Source organism: Emydura macquarii, unplaced genomic scaffold (assembly GCF_026122565.2).
Source record: "Emydura macquarii macquarii isolate MOO-44397 ecotype Brisbane River unplaced genomic scaffold, CSIRO-AGI_Emac_v2 contig_2636, whole genome shotgun sequence".
Taxonomy (NCBI): Eukaryota; Metazoa; Chordata; order Testudines; family Chelidae; genus Emydura; species Emydura macquarii.
In genome coordinates this window covers 38,696,556-38,709,805 of record NW_027132773.1, presented here as the reverse complement: position 1 = coordinate 38,709,805, position 13,250 = coordinate 38,696,556, and the positions used below count along the sequence as shown (strand labels likewise).

The 13,250-nt window shown below is 40.1% G+C and overlaps 1 protein-coding gene across 1 annotated transcript in view; it reads right to left on the bottom strand.

The window, feature by feature from the left end:
- RELN (reelin) overlaps positions 1-13,250 on the bottom strand; it is a 434,942-nt gene that overhangs the window by 366,965 nt on the left and 54,727 nt on the right. The window contains exon 2 of the mRNA XM_067564502.1: positions 3,096-3,206. Coding sequence (XP_067420603.1) covers positions 3,096-3,206 — 111 coding nt within the window. The remainder of the gene's footprint in view (positions 1-3,095; positions 3,207-13,250) is intronic.

The window sequence follows — 13,250 nt, the reverse complement described above, 5'->3', positions numbered from 1 at the left end:
AAGCCAATACCCACTATCAATAAAATTCGGTTATTTTATGGAGGTGCAACAGACAAGTCATAGACTCAATGGATTTTGTTTAAGAATGACAATGACATATAGCGCTATATATGTTTGCTATATGAAACTTACAGGACTATAAAAGTAATGTTAATGATGTGCACTGTAACAGAGAATGTTACATCCTCCTCATTATTTAAGTTTCTTATAAACTCAGTGTTTATCTCGAAAATGTACACAAACATGCAAACAGGTTAGTGCAAATGCAAAATACGTACTTTGTTCTCATTCATATATGCTGCAGAATAATTACCCATTTAGCAGTTCAGATATAAATTTATCCTGCAGGAACTGCTTTTACATCTGTTTTTGGAAATTTAGCCCCAATTATTTGTTTTCAGAAGCAAGGGTCATAATAAAGATAAACGTTACAGAGAAAGTAACTGTGTCAGTAAAAGAACATGGAGATAAGTGAGACTGGATGCAACAGTTACATCACAATGAATAGATAAAGTTACAGGTCACAAATCATCATAGTACCAAAAATATCCTTTCTGTTTTGTACAGAATGTTCTTGGTTGGAGTTAATGATTATGGAGAAATCTGTTATCTGAGACTAAGTCAGTGTTCTTATTTTTAAAAAATCACCAAGTCTTGACCAAAAGTTGAGTGTTTATGTATTACATGCAGTTTATAAAAGTTGTAAGAGAGACAAAGAAACCAAGATAAAGTAAGGTAAAGTATTGTGAAAAATGTTGGCAGCAGAAGATGAAACCGTGCAAACTGGATCTACTAGTAGTGGGTTTTTCCCAACTCTGCATATGACAATATCTATATGATTTTCACCTAGTCTCCTTGTACAACCTAATATATGTGAATATAGAAGATACTTCCAAGCGATGAACTGCAAAAACAGGTGACTGCAAATTATTCACATACACTTATGGTAGGATTTTCAAAAGTCTCCTCATTGGCCTACCTCTACCATTGGCCTAACTTTTACCAGTGAATTCAATGATAAATCTTTCAGAACGTTTGAAAATCCTCCCCGTTAATCTTTTACTAAAACTCTGGACAAAAAAAAATCAGTCATGTAATACATATATTTAATGGAGTTTTGGTTTTAAATAGAATGCTGTTGTTCAGTAATTGAAAAAAGTGTCTGACATTATGGCCCAGTGGAGTTGGTTTTCCAATCTGTTTTTTTATGAATTAAATGCTACCATGTATACTGCACATCATACCATTTAGAAATGGCTGTTTTCCTTCAATTACTCTGCTGTGGCTTCTCTTTCAGTTCATATGATTCTTCCAGTAAGCAGAATTGCTCCAGCAGTAATAGAAGCAGCCGCATTGGATATATATATATGTGTGTGCAGTATGTTTGAAAATTGTTCCCACTTTTTACAGTTACCATTCATATTTGTAGTGTAATCACCAGTACCTTCCAGGCCAGGACTTATGGGGAACTTATGTGTTGACATTAACAGCAGAGGGTGTGTTTAATTAATATTTGAGCTACAAAGCTAGGGATAACCAGAGGGCCATCTACCTGTATTGACAGCGTGTCTACAGAATCACCTTTGTATTCACTACAACTCAGTCCTGTCTCTTTTTATTATAATGGACACTGTCATATTCACTAAAAATTTGTTTTTACTCAGAACACATTTTAGGGTATGTGGGTATGTAAGTAAATTATTTGTATATGTAAAGGGGCATCTGGCAGTGACTTCGCTATTCAGGTTGCCTAACATTTTCTATTTCTAGAGAAGCTGGGGGAGAGTAAGGTAGGGAAAGAGCTGGGATCCCTGAGAATCTTCAGGTCCTAATGTATGACCCCAGTTTCCTATCCTGCCTCTGAGGGCACCTCATAGGGCAGGAGCTCTTCCAACTCCTGGTGGGGATGGAAAAAAGAGATTTGGGCCAGGTTTCCTTCATAACCCCTCCCCTGGACCCAAACATGGTGGCAGCAGCCCATCCCTCACTCTAGAAGCATGAGTCCCCCACATCTGGGGAATGGGTGGAAGAGAAAAAGAGCCAGGCCAGGATAATCCCCTGGATGACTAGCCCATGGATGCAGCACATGGTGCCAGAGTCCATTTTTCTCCTCCTTGAGGTAGCAGCCTAATTCTGCTACCACCAGCCAATGTAGTTAGTTCTATGTCTCAAGTGGTAAAAGTCTGTGCTACAATGCTGAAAATTCAGGGTTCAAACTCTACAGATGATACACAATGGAGAAATGTTTTTACAACTACCCAGAAAAGTTTGATCTGCATTTTTCACTTAACAAAACCCTTGGAAATTACATAAAAAACTACATTAAAAGAATGTTATTTAAGTTGCAGAGTCAAGCACTCAAATATTAAGAAATACTAGTTCATGCTTGCCCATGCAATTTTAATTTTGTCCCATTGTACAGAGGCACTATGGTACAGTCTTTAATTACATGATCACATATTATTTTTTCCAACAGGACCTCAGCTTCATTCAGTGCACATGTTGGATGCACAAATATCAAATTAAGGATGAAGGGCAAATGTAAATCTATCATTTCCTAACTTTCAAGTTTTTCACTTTGCATTCCTTTATCATAGCTATGTATCGTGTGTGTGTGTTCATTGGTAAAAATAGTGCTGGCACAGGACAGTTCATTTCCTCTCTAGAGCACCTCAGTATTTCCAGAGGTAGGGAGGATCCGGTCAACTTTCCACTAATGGAAAGGCAGTCACACTTGTAGTGTCATGTGAAAGAATCAGGGTCCTCTTTTCTTATACTTGTGGGAATTGGTTCTCTGTGGAATGCACGCAGTTCTGTGCAACTGAGACATGTCTTTGGGATGGAGACTTTCTGATTGGTTCTGTCCATTTATTTTATTATTTAAGGACCTGATCCAAAGCTCATGGAAGTCATTGACTCCTACCGACTTCAATAGCTTTTAGATCAGATCCCAAACACTCAATATAAAATCAATTATTAAATAATTGTGTTCTCATGAATTTCTCTACTAAACTAAGTATTTGTTATCTTGAGTTGCAGAATATTTTGAATTAGAACAAATAAAATTCTAGGTTTGTTAATCACATTAGACTTACCAAATCCAAAAGCGTTGGAACCACCAATACTTTGTGAAGCCTGAACGCTGGTAGATGTATAGAGTCCTGTTACCAGTAAGCCATCGAAGAATGTACTTGTCGAAATAGTCACTGAAATGAAAGATATAAAAATTCTGTAAAGACCGCTCAACTGTGTACTGAGTTCTGTAATCATTCTATGGACAAGATTCTGCCACCCTTACTTATATTGACTAAAAATCTTGCTAAGTGCGTGTGCGCACGCACACACACACACCAGTGGTTCTTCTCCTGGAGTAGAGTAACTCTGGATAAATAAGACTAGCAGGCTCTTGCTCTTGGAGCTCAAATAATGAACTTCAGTTCTGTATAAGGAATTGTCCTGAAATTATACCCTTCCAAATATAGAATGATTTAGTGACTGTAAATTAGTTCACATATGTACATTTCACAAAAATCATTGCTCAATATCTAATCAGAGTTCCTGATTTTGGAATTTATTTTAAATATTTTTTCAGAGTTTATTTTTAGCAAAGTGACTGTATTTAGAAGAAAACAATTGGTGTTTATGCTATATTTTTGCTCCTAAATTAATCATAAATCATTTAACAGTAATAATCTTAGCATGAACTGGACACAAATTGAGCATTACAGCACCAGGACTTGAAATTAACTTCAGAAAGGTCACTTATCTCTATCTCTGTTCAATAAGCTCCTTTTCCTAGAAGGCAAAACACCCCATTGTATTGTAAACGAAATGAACTTATTTTCAGAAAATTTCAACATTACTATCAATAGAACACATGGCTTACAACTGGCTGTCAAGACCATAGAGTAAGTGACATATGCAACAAAATAATCAAGGTTTCTAATATCACTCTTTCTGGATTTCAAATGTGTGCTACATGACAATAGTAATATACTTTAGTGTATTAAGCAGTTAAGTCATATGCGCACTTAGGTCATTACAGATCATGTGCATTGAAATAATCCACTGGATACCTTGTAAAAACATTTTAGATATATCAGTAAAACCATTGTCCTGATTTTCTTGACACTTACAATATTCAACTGAAAACCCACATTCTTTATGAAGTCATTGAACACAGAAAAAAAATTAACAATTTTTGCAGTTTATTCTGTAAACATTCATCGTCAGTTTTTTGCTTTTGATGTCTTATCAGATGTTACCAGTTTAAACAGAAAATCCGATGTATAATCTGCCTGAATGGTTCTATCCTAAAAAGACCAGAACTATTAAGTGATAAGTTTTTTTTCTATTATGTAAATGCAAAATACATAGCAATATCCTCTATGCCTGGAATGACCCCACTGATCCCATAATGCCATGCAACCTCCTCTGCCTCTTTATAATCTATTGTCAAACCCTATTTCTTTTGAGAGTATCTAACACTTGCCCAAATGTATATTTTTTAAAAAAATGGAACTAAAGTAAAGCACAAAAAAATAAAGCAAGCAACTAAACTTGCTTTTGACAAATTGGAGAACTGGGTTATAGACAATAAAATGAAATTCAGCAAAGACAGATGTAAGGTGCTGCACTTAGGGAAGAACAACCAAATACACAGATACAGAATGGGGGGAAAACTGGCTTGGCAGCCGCACTGCTGAGAAGTATTTGGGAGTTGTGGTGGATCACAACCTCAACACAAGTCAGCAATGAGATGTTGTTTCAAAACAACGAAATGCAATTTTAGGTCGCATTAACAGAAGCATAGCATGCAACTCACGGGACGGGAGGTGATAGTACCACGCTAGTTGACGCTAGTTAGGCCTCAGCTGGAGTACTGTGTTCAGTTTTGGTCATCAATGTATAGAAAAGATGTAGAGAAACTGGAAAGGCTCAGAGGCGAGTGACAAAGATGATCAAAGGGATGGAATGCAAGCTACATGAGCAAAGGCTGAAGGAACTGAGTATGTTTAATTTGGAAAAGAGGAGATTAAGGGGAGGATGTGAAAACGGTCTTCAGATACTTGAAAGGCTACCATAAAAAAGATGGAGAAAAGTTGTTCTCTTTTGCCACAGAGGGAAGGACAAGAGGCAATGGGTTCAAACTACATCATAGCAGATTTAGATTAAATCTCAGGAAAATCTTCCTAACTGTAACAACAGTAGGACAATGGAACAGACGGCCTAGGGAGGTTATGAAGCTTCTTCAATGGAGGTTATCAAAAGGGTGGCTGGATAGCCATCTGTCTTGGATGGTTTAGACACAACAAATCCTGCCTCTTGGCAGGAGTTGGACTAGATGACCCTTGCGATCCCATCTAACTCTATGATTCTATAAAACTTTATATCAGGTAAATTTCTCTCCCCCTCTTGCCTAACACCCTCTCATGTCTTGGTGTTTGTTTTTGTTTGTAATCTACTTTGTAAAATCCTTGTTTCTAAAATGCCTGTAAACCATATTGCACACCTATGGCTGTATATAAAGAACAAAGACCAGCAATTTCTGAAAGGCTATCAAAGACTCAGATCCTGCAAAGTGATGCACACAGGCAGATCTTTGCAACAATGAAGAGTTCCATTGGCTTCAGTGGTGTCCTACACAATTTTTTGCAGGCTAGAGGCCTTAATAACTATTACAGGTTCTCTTCCACTCTTTCATCCATCATTTTACACACAGAGATCAACAAGGTACTGTAATCTCTGATGAGTTCAGACCTCCTTGTCCTCCAAACTTTTTTTGGTTCTAAATATGTGGCCAGATAGGCAAACACACTCTCCATATGACTGTATTCCTCTCTTACCCCCACTAGAAATGTCACGTGGTGGGGATGATTCAGTAACTAAAGCAGGAGTGGCGGTGAGATGTTGGTTCTTTGTTCTGTGAAATTATCATGTAATGTTAGGCCATTCCTAGTACATTCAGCAGCTGGACAAGTCTTTTGTTACCATCAGCAGTCATTCAGTGGTTAGTCTGGGGTACACATTGATTCAAGTTGTTTTGAGAGGTGGGGTTTTTTTGTTTTTTTTTTTTTTAACTATACAGGAAAAGGGCTTGTTTTGGTTTTTAACTAGAGGCTTGACATCCAGTATGTTTAATTAACTCCTGGGTAATTTACATTTAAATTAATCTGTATTTATTCTCATATTCAATTGTACAATGAATAATTCCAGGACAAAGGAAAACTTCCATGAAGTTTACCAGGAGTATCACCTGAGTAAAGAAAGCAGGTTCAGAACTCTAATCTCAATTTTGAAATACATCCCCTCATAACATACATGTCAAACAAACAAACAAAGAGAAGCAGACCACAAAAGTGACAAGAATTCCATAAAGTGAAATAGCTATTTTGAAAATAAAATAAAACAAAACGATGAATGATCCCTTCATTTGATGTTGATGTAGTGAATTTTTGAATAGTTTATTCTTTCCTTTATACTTTTTAGGTTGGAAAAAGGCAAATGCATGCTCAAAATTATGCTTAAGCTTTATTTTTGAAGATTAAAAAAAACAGTGGGCAAAAAGCATTGATAGAGTAAGGGCACTGGGCCAGTTCTCTGCTGCCATTTTGTTTTGCTATGGGATAGCCTTATCCTTTGTTGAATAAATATAATGCAAAATCTTGCTGTGAACAGGTGACCACTCTCTCTGGGAAAGAAGGGATATTTTACAATGCCCATACTTGATTTTGGACATATTTGTGTGATCACCAATCCCCAATATACACGAACATGTAATGGGTCAATTTTCATTGCTGAAAAACATCCAACACAGTATGGGTTCCCTATTAAGCCTGTGGGAAACTGCAGATTGCCTTGAAGTACTTTTTAAATGGAGCACTAAATTATTATTATACATTTGTAATATATTTTGGAATAATTTCAGAGGCAGTTTTGTAGGAGAAAAAAAATAACTGTGACATTCTCAGAAGTCATCTTTTAGGACTTATCTCAGTCCAATAGGGAAGACAACAAGTAATTAATCTCAAATGAAAGAAGTTATGTTGTATTACATGTTTTAGTACTAATAATCATGAAGACGAAAACTGCTTACATACAGCCCAAAGTGCAGGATCACGATTTTATATGAAGAACAGGGATTTGTTATTACATGTTATTTTTCTTCTATGCTCCAGAAGAGCAGTAAAAAAAATACTCTTAGATCCTGTAGTCATTTGTTTCAGCCTATATAGTGGCTTGCTTCTTATATAGTCAACAACAAGTATTTGCAGTCTGGAGGAGGATGGAGTGGGAATGAAAACCTAGGCAAGGGGTAGTCAATAGGCAGATTGTGGGTTAAATTCGGACCACCATACACTTTTGAACAGACCTCAAAATCTTTTTATTTACCTGTCATTATTGTTGGTTTTGTTTTTTGTTTTTTTTCCCTGGAGTCTGGACCTTGATTATACCTTGACCAAGAAATTTGGACCTTGACAAAAAATAATTGACTATCTCTGGCCTAGGCCAAGGCCTACAGGAGGTTGGGAGTGGCCTCAGCCCTGCAACTGGTAGTTGTCTCACAGCTGCAGCTGTTAGGTGAGACAATGGCCTGTGAGAGATTGTGGGTATCCAGTGAAGGGTGTAGGAAATCCCTGCTCTCTCAATTTTATCATCCCGCCCCCCCTCAATGCCCTTCCTCATGGGATATCCAGGGGAGCAAGAAATGTACCTTTCACTTCCCTGGCCACATTACTGTGAGGAGCCATGGATCTGCAGCTGGGCAGCTGGGGTCCACTGAGCTGTCTCCAAGAGCTGTGCTGCAGGCACCAATCCAGCTGAGTAGCAAGACGCCACCACACGCTGCCACTGAGAATGCTGACAGGCTGCCAAAAGCCACTGGCAGTCTGCCTAGAAGGGAAGCAGCAGTCAGCAGTGGCTAGAAGAGGAACCTGGTTTGGTTCCCTCTTTACACACAGATCACCAGAGTAATGAGGGGAGTCATGTGAAAATGTCACTGGAATAAGAAAGTTTATAGGCAAACAGGTCATAGTTCCACAGAGGAGACCCCCACTTACCCTCAGATAGCTTAGTGGCCTAAAAGGGAGTGACAGCCTGAAAACAGGGTGTCTTTCCATGAGAATGTGACACAGTTATCCTGAGAGAGACCCTAGGAAGGGATTTGACTGGGCAGTAGTGTCTGCCAGGATGACAGATGGGAGCAGTAGTATTGCTGATTATGAAGGTTGCCCCACAATTCCCAAAGACCCTGTACTCAGTTGCTTATAACTTTGCCAAATTTTAACCACTTAGGCTGACATTTTCCTTGCTACGGGTCAGCCACATACTGGTTTTTTGTTTTCTTTAATTTCAAACAAAATGGTACAGCCATTTCCAAGAAGAAAGCTATGAAAAAATGTTGTTTTGCCCATGTTAAAAGTTATGGTGACCTTTTAATTTTTAAATGGTTCTAGTTCTCCCATGCTTTGGAACAGGAATTTGAAGTTTGGCAAGGGACGGCCTTTGTGTCAGGGATGCGCATTTTGTTGTCCTCATAAACATCTGCCCAAATTCAGGCATGTTTGGAGGGGAGGAAACACTTTGCGCATGCTCAGTAGAGACTTCAGAGATTTTAGTTGCTAAAATCAAAGAAGATTCTGTCCACACTGAGCATTGCCTGAATGTCCTCAGAGCTCCTACTGCTGCCTATAGAGCTGTTTGGAACAATTTTGAACTAATTCCAATTTTGTCAAAGCTGAAATGTGTTGGGGAAAGGCATCAGATTCAACAATATTTTCATCAGGAAGATTTCTTGTATCCAGGACTCTCCCGTCACTGCTGAACAAAGAGAGAGAGACCTAAATTGAAAACTTGAGCTGAAAACAGCCATTTTGATACAATTCCCTTTTGCAAAAACATTTGAAAGGGTTTGTTTTCATTCCTGTGTGGAACAAACAACTTTCAAAAGCATGACAGATGTCGTGAAAAAAAGCTGTCATCCCCTGGGAAGCTCTACGGACCAGAGTGCTCATGTACCATCTCCATAGAACAACTGAGCATGCTGTCTTCAGCCTAGGCCTACCAGGGGAAAAGAGACTTTCCCTGTCATGGCTACTGTGGGCCAGGGTGAGACTGAGCCCTGGAACTGAGATCAGGGAGACTGTCTCTCTTGTGCTCTCAGTTACCACTGTTGTGTTCTTAATGACACTCCCACACCGCACCCCCTGAAGCCTGAAGGAGGAGGAAGCTTTTTGAATGCAATGGGATAACAGGTGGACAGGGGGCAGGGGGAAGAGAAAAGGAGTAAATTGTGACAAGGAGTTTGGTGGCACTGAAGGTGGGGGGCGGAGGGACGAATGGGACTAGCTGGGCCAGAAGACTGACACTGGAAGCCTTGCAGGGAGGGGAGGTTGGGACTGTCTGAGCAAGGAGACTGGTGACAGAAACAGATGGGAGACTGAGAACCAGTGGACTGGGCTGCCAGAACACTGAGCTCATAGGAGGAGCTGGGGGAGAGGGATAGACTGGAACTGGCTAGGCAGAGAGATTGAGACTAGGATTGGGACTAGGAACCAAAGTGGGGGGAGTACTGTGTCAAAGTGCTGGGGAGGGGGAATGGAGCCCCAAATACCTGAGTTTCACAATTCCTCTGCTGTCAGCAAATAGCCATGAAACCCACTGGCAAAGCATATGCCTCATCCACCTGTAGTATTGGTCCATGTAAAGGAAGATAGCCTACTATAGCAATCAGAACTCTAATAGTTCAAATGCCAGAGGCTTGAGTAGTGGATGTAAAGATTCCAACCATGCCTCTGACCCATGTGGGTATCCATATGATGCTACACGATGTTTTTTCAGTTTGCTTTTTTAGAAAGCTAGGAAGTTACACACACAAAAATTATGTTAGAAGAGCATTGAGGTTGCAAAGTCAAGTACTCAAACGGTAGGAAATGCCAGAATTATGGTTGCCTGTGGAACCCTAGATTAGTTCCCTTGTGAGTATGCACTATGGTACAGTCTTTAATTACATGATCACATCCCCCCGCCCCCAGGATTATAGTAAATACAATATATTAGTATATAGTGATAATCTAGGTGTCCTGCAATCTGAATATCCAGGAAACAAATACTAATGGTCAGCACTTTTGCAGAGCTCTACATTTTAAAAAATAAACATCAACTAAATAATAAAATATAGGTCTGATTCTGCAAGATGCTGAGCATCCCAAGAGGTGCTGACTACCTTTCATGGGAAGCTGAGGATTTTTGACAGCTTCCCTCAGGAGATGTTCAGAAGTTGAAGAAGATGATTTCTCATGATTGGGCTTTATGTTAGCAGGAATCAGACCTAAATTTGATGCCTCCTTTTGGATTAAGAACTAAAAAGCCCAAGAAATGCTGGCAACTGTTGTCTCTCAACAGACAATCAGATGGCCAAGAAGCTACCGGAAAGCAGACTGCATCTGGAATTAGTAGCATCACACAAGAAAGAGACCAGATTTTTAAATTGTTTTTAACTCATCAGCATTTCTAAGGCATTTATCACCGTAGTAGTGGAGCTATGCTTTATTTGTATTTCCAATATTTTATTAAGGAAAAAGATAAGACATGCCCTTTAGTTCTTCTTTAAAGAGTTGATTATTATTTTAAAATGTAGCTGTATATTGGAGAATATTCAAAATATTGCTGAGTCAGTGAATTTAGAGAGTGAAGGCAAAAGACAAAGATGATTCTGAGTATGTCTACACCACAGTAAACACATTGCAGCAAAGGTCAGAGCCTGGGGCAACTGACTCAGGCTTGTGGTTGGGGGCTAAAAATAGCAGAGCCTGAGCTTTGAGATCCATCCCCCTCACTGTGTTTCAAATCCCAATCTTCGTCTCCACTGCTATTTTTAGCCCCATAACGTGAGCCCAAGTCCATTAACCTGGTCTCTGAGACTCACTGCTGTGGTGGTTCTGTTTTTCTTTTGTTTTCTTTTGTTTTGCTTTTTGCAGCCTGAGGTGCCCCTTTGGGACCAGTGATTTCGGGAACCACATAGCACGCTCAGCTCTCACTAAAGTCCATAGATTTTCAACAGCAGTTATCAGGAATCTCTGACATCTAGAGCTGCAACTAATTATTTGAGCACCTTTATTCAGCATCCCGCAGGATCAATCTCTTATCTAGGATACTTATTGTGGGCAAGACTGTAACATTACAATTGGCTGTGGGGGAGAAAGAGAGTCACAGTTCACTCTGATTTCCCCTCTGTTTCAGGAGAGGGCTCATTTATGACAGCCCTCGGTCAACACATTCTTCCCCCTCCATACCAGCTTGATCACATGCAGGCTCAGGACCGCACCTGTTCCTCATCCCTGCCCAGTGGCATTGGAACAGTCTTTATAGAGGGGATGATGAGAGCCATTGAACAAAACTGTAAACCCTGCTTATGATGGAAACCACTTCAAGCCGGTGGTGCAGCTGCACCCCCCAGCAGCTCTAGTTCCAGCACCCACTGGTCCTGCCTACCCACATGACAGAGGAGTAGCAGCCTCCACCATTCTGCCCCCATCCCACACCAATCCCATCACATTTCAGACCTTGCCTTATTCTCGCCCTTTCACCTCTCAGTTTTGGGCCCCCCACTACAAAAAGGATGTGGACAAGTTGGAGAGAGTACAGCGGAGGGCAACAAAAATGATTAGGGAGCTGGAGCACAGGACTTATGAGGAGAGGCTGAGGGAACTGGGCTTGTTTAGTCTGCAAAAGAGAAGAATGAGGGGGATTTGATAGCGGCCTTTAACTACCTGAAAGGGGGTTCCAGGGAGGATGGGGCTAGGCTGTTCTCGGTGGTGGCAGATGACAGAACAAGGAGCAACGGTCTCAAGTTGCAGGGCGGGAGGTCTAGGTTGGACATTAGGAAAAAGTTTTTCACTAGGAGGGTGGTGAAGCACTGGAATGGGTTACCTAGGGAGGTGGTGGAATCTCCATCTTTAGAGGTTTTTAAGCTGAGGCTTGACAAAGCCCTGGCTGGGATGATATAACTGAGGTTAGTCCTGCTTTGAGCAGGGAGTTGGACTAGATGACCTCCTGAGGTCCCTTCCAACTCTAATATTCTATGATTCCATGATTCTGCTTCCCATTCTTGATCCTTGCCTGTTGCTCTTGCTACTTCGTGCTTCGTGCTAGCCAGGCACCACAGTGGCCTCTAGTTGCTAGAAGGAGGAGCAGTGGCTCTTCCTGATGCCTGGCTGGATGTATTTGAATCCAGCTGTACTGCAGAAATCTGTGCCAGAGCTGCCAAATGCATATAATGCAAAATGAGTGACACTTGACAACCTTGTAGTGTAGCACATAGAATCATTCATGTTTGTGGGGTGGTGCATGTGTGCAGAATGAGATTAACTTCACTAGCCAAATTGAAATATATGAAGATTTTAGTTAATTCCCTGCTATTCTGGATATAAAACAGATAACAGCCTGGCAGAATTGTTTCACAAGCCTCTGAGGCTCTTAAAAGGAATATATGCAGAGACAATGCTTTGAGATATGAAACAACATGAATTGAAATTTTACTGGATTCAAGTATGAATTAATCAAGGCAATAGTCCTTGAAGTTTTATATACTGTTTAACAAGTCACACAATGGTAGTGCTAGAACTGTACATTCATATACCATGGAGCAAGTAGCAAATATGTTTGGTAACGGAAGGGATCATTAAAGAACTGAAACATCTTACCAAAATATGGCACATCTTTGTGTCATATCTAGAGCAGCCACCTTTCAGACTCTCTTCCTGGTTAAAGACTGTGCATTACAACATTGTAATATTGTACCATTACATATCTGTGTTGCCCATGACTTGGTGTGCCACCCATATTTTGGGTCTACTTTATTGTACCACAAGAGATAGAACAAAGCTATCAAAATTAACCTTGAAGAAAAGACTTAAGTACAAAAATAATGTGTTCCTTTCTCCAGTGATCCCACCTTGTTTGTTCCTCTAGCAAGAAACACCAAATGTATGGGGCACAAAGATTCTCTGAAGAACCAAGGAGCCTACAAGGATTCTTCAGTGGTTTCTTGCCTAACATAATATCAAAAGTTTCAAAGGAAGGATACATAAACTTTGTTACATGATATAACTAGGCTATTTTATGAAGACCTAAATTTACCAAATTATCATAGAAGATTAGGGATAGAAGGGACCTCAGGAGGTCATCTAGTCCAACCCCCTGCTCCAAGCAGGACCAACCCCAACTAAATCATCCCAGCCAGGGTTTGT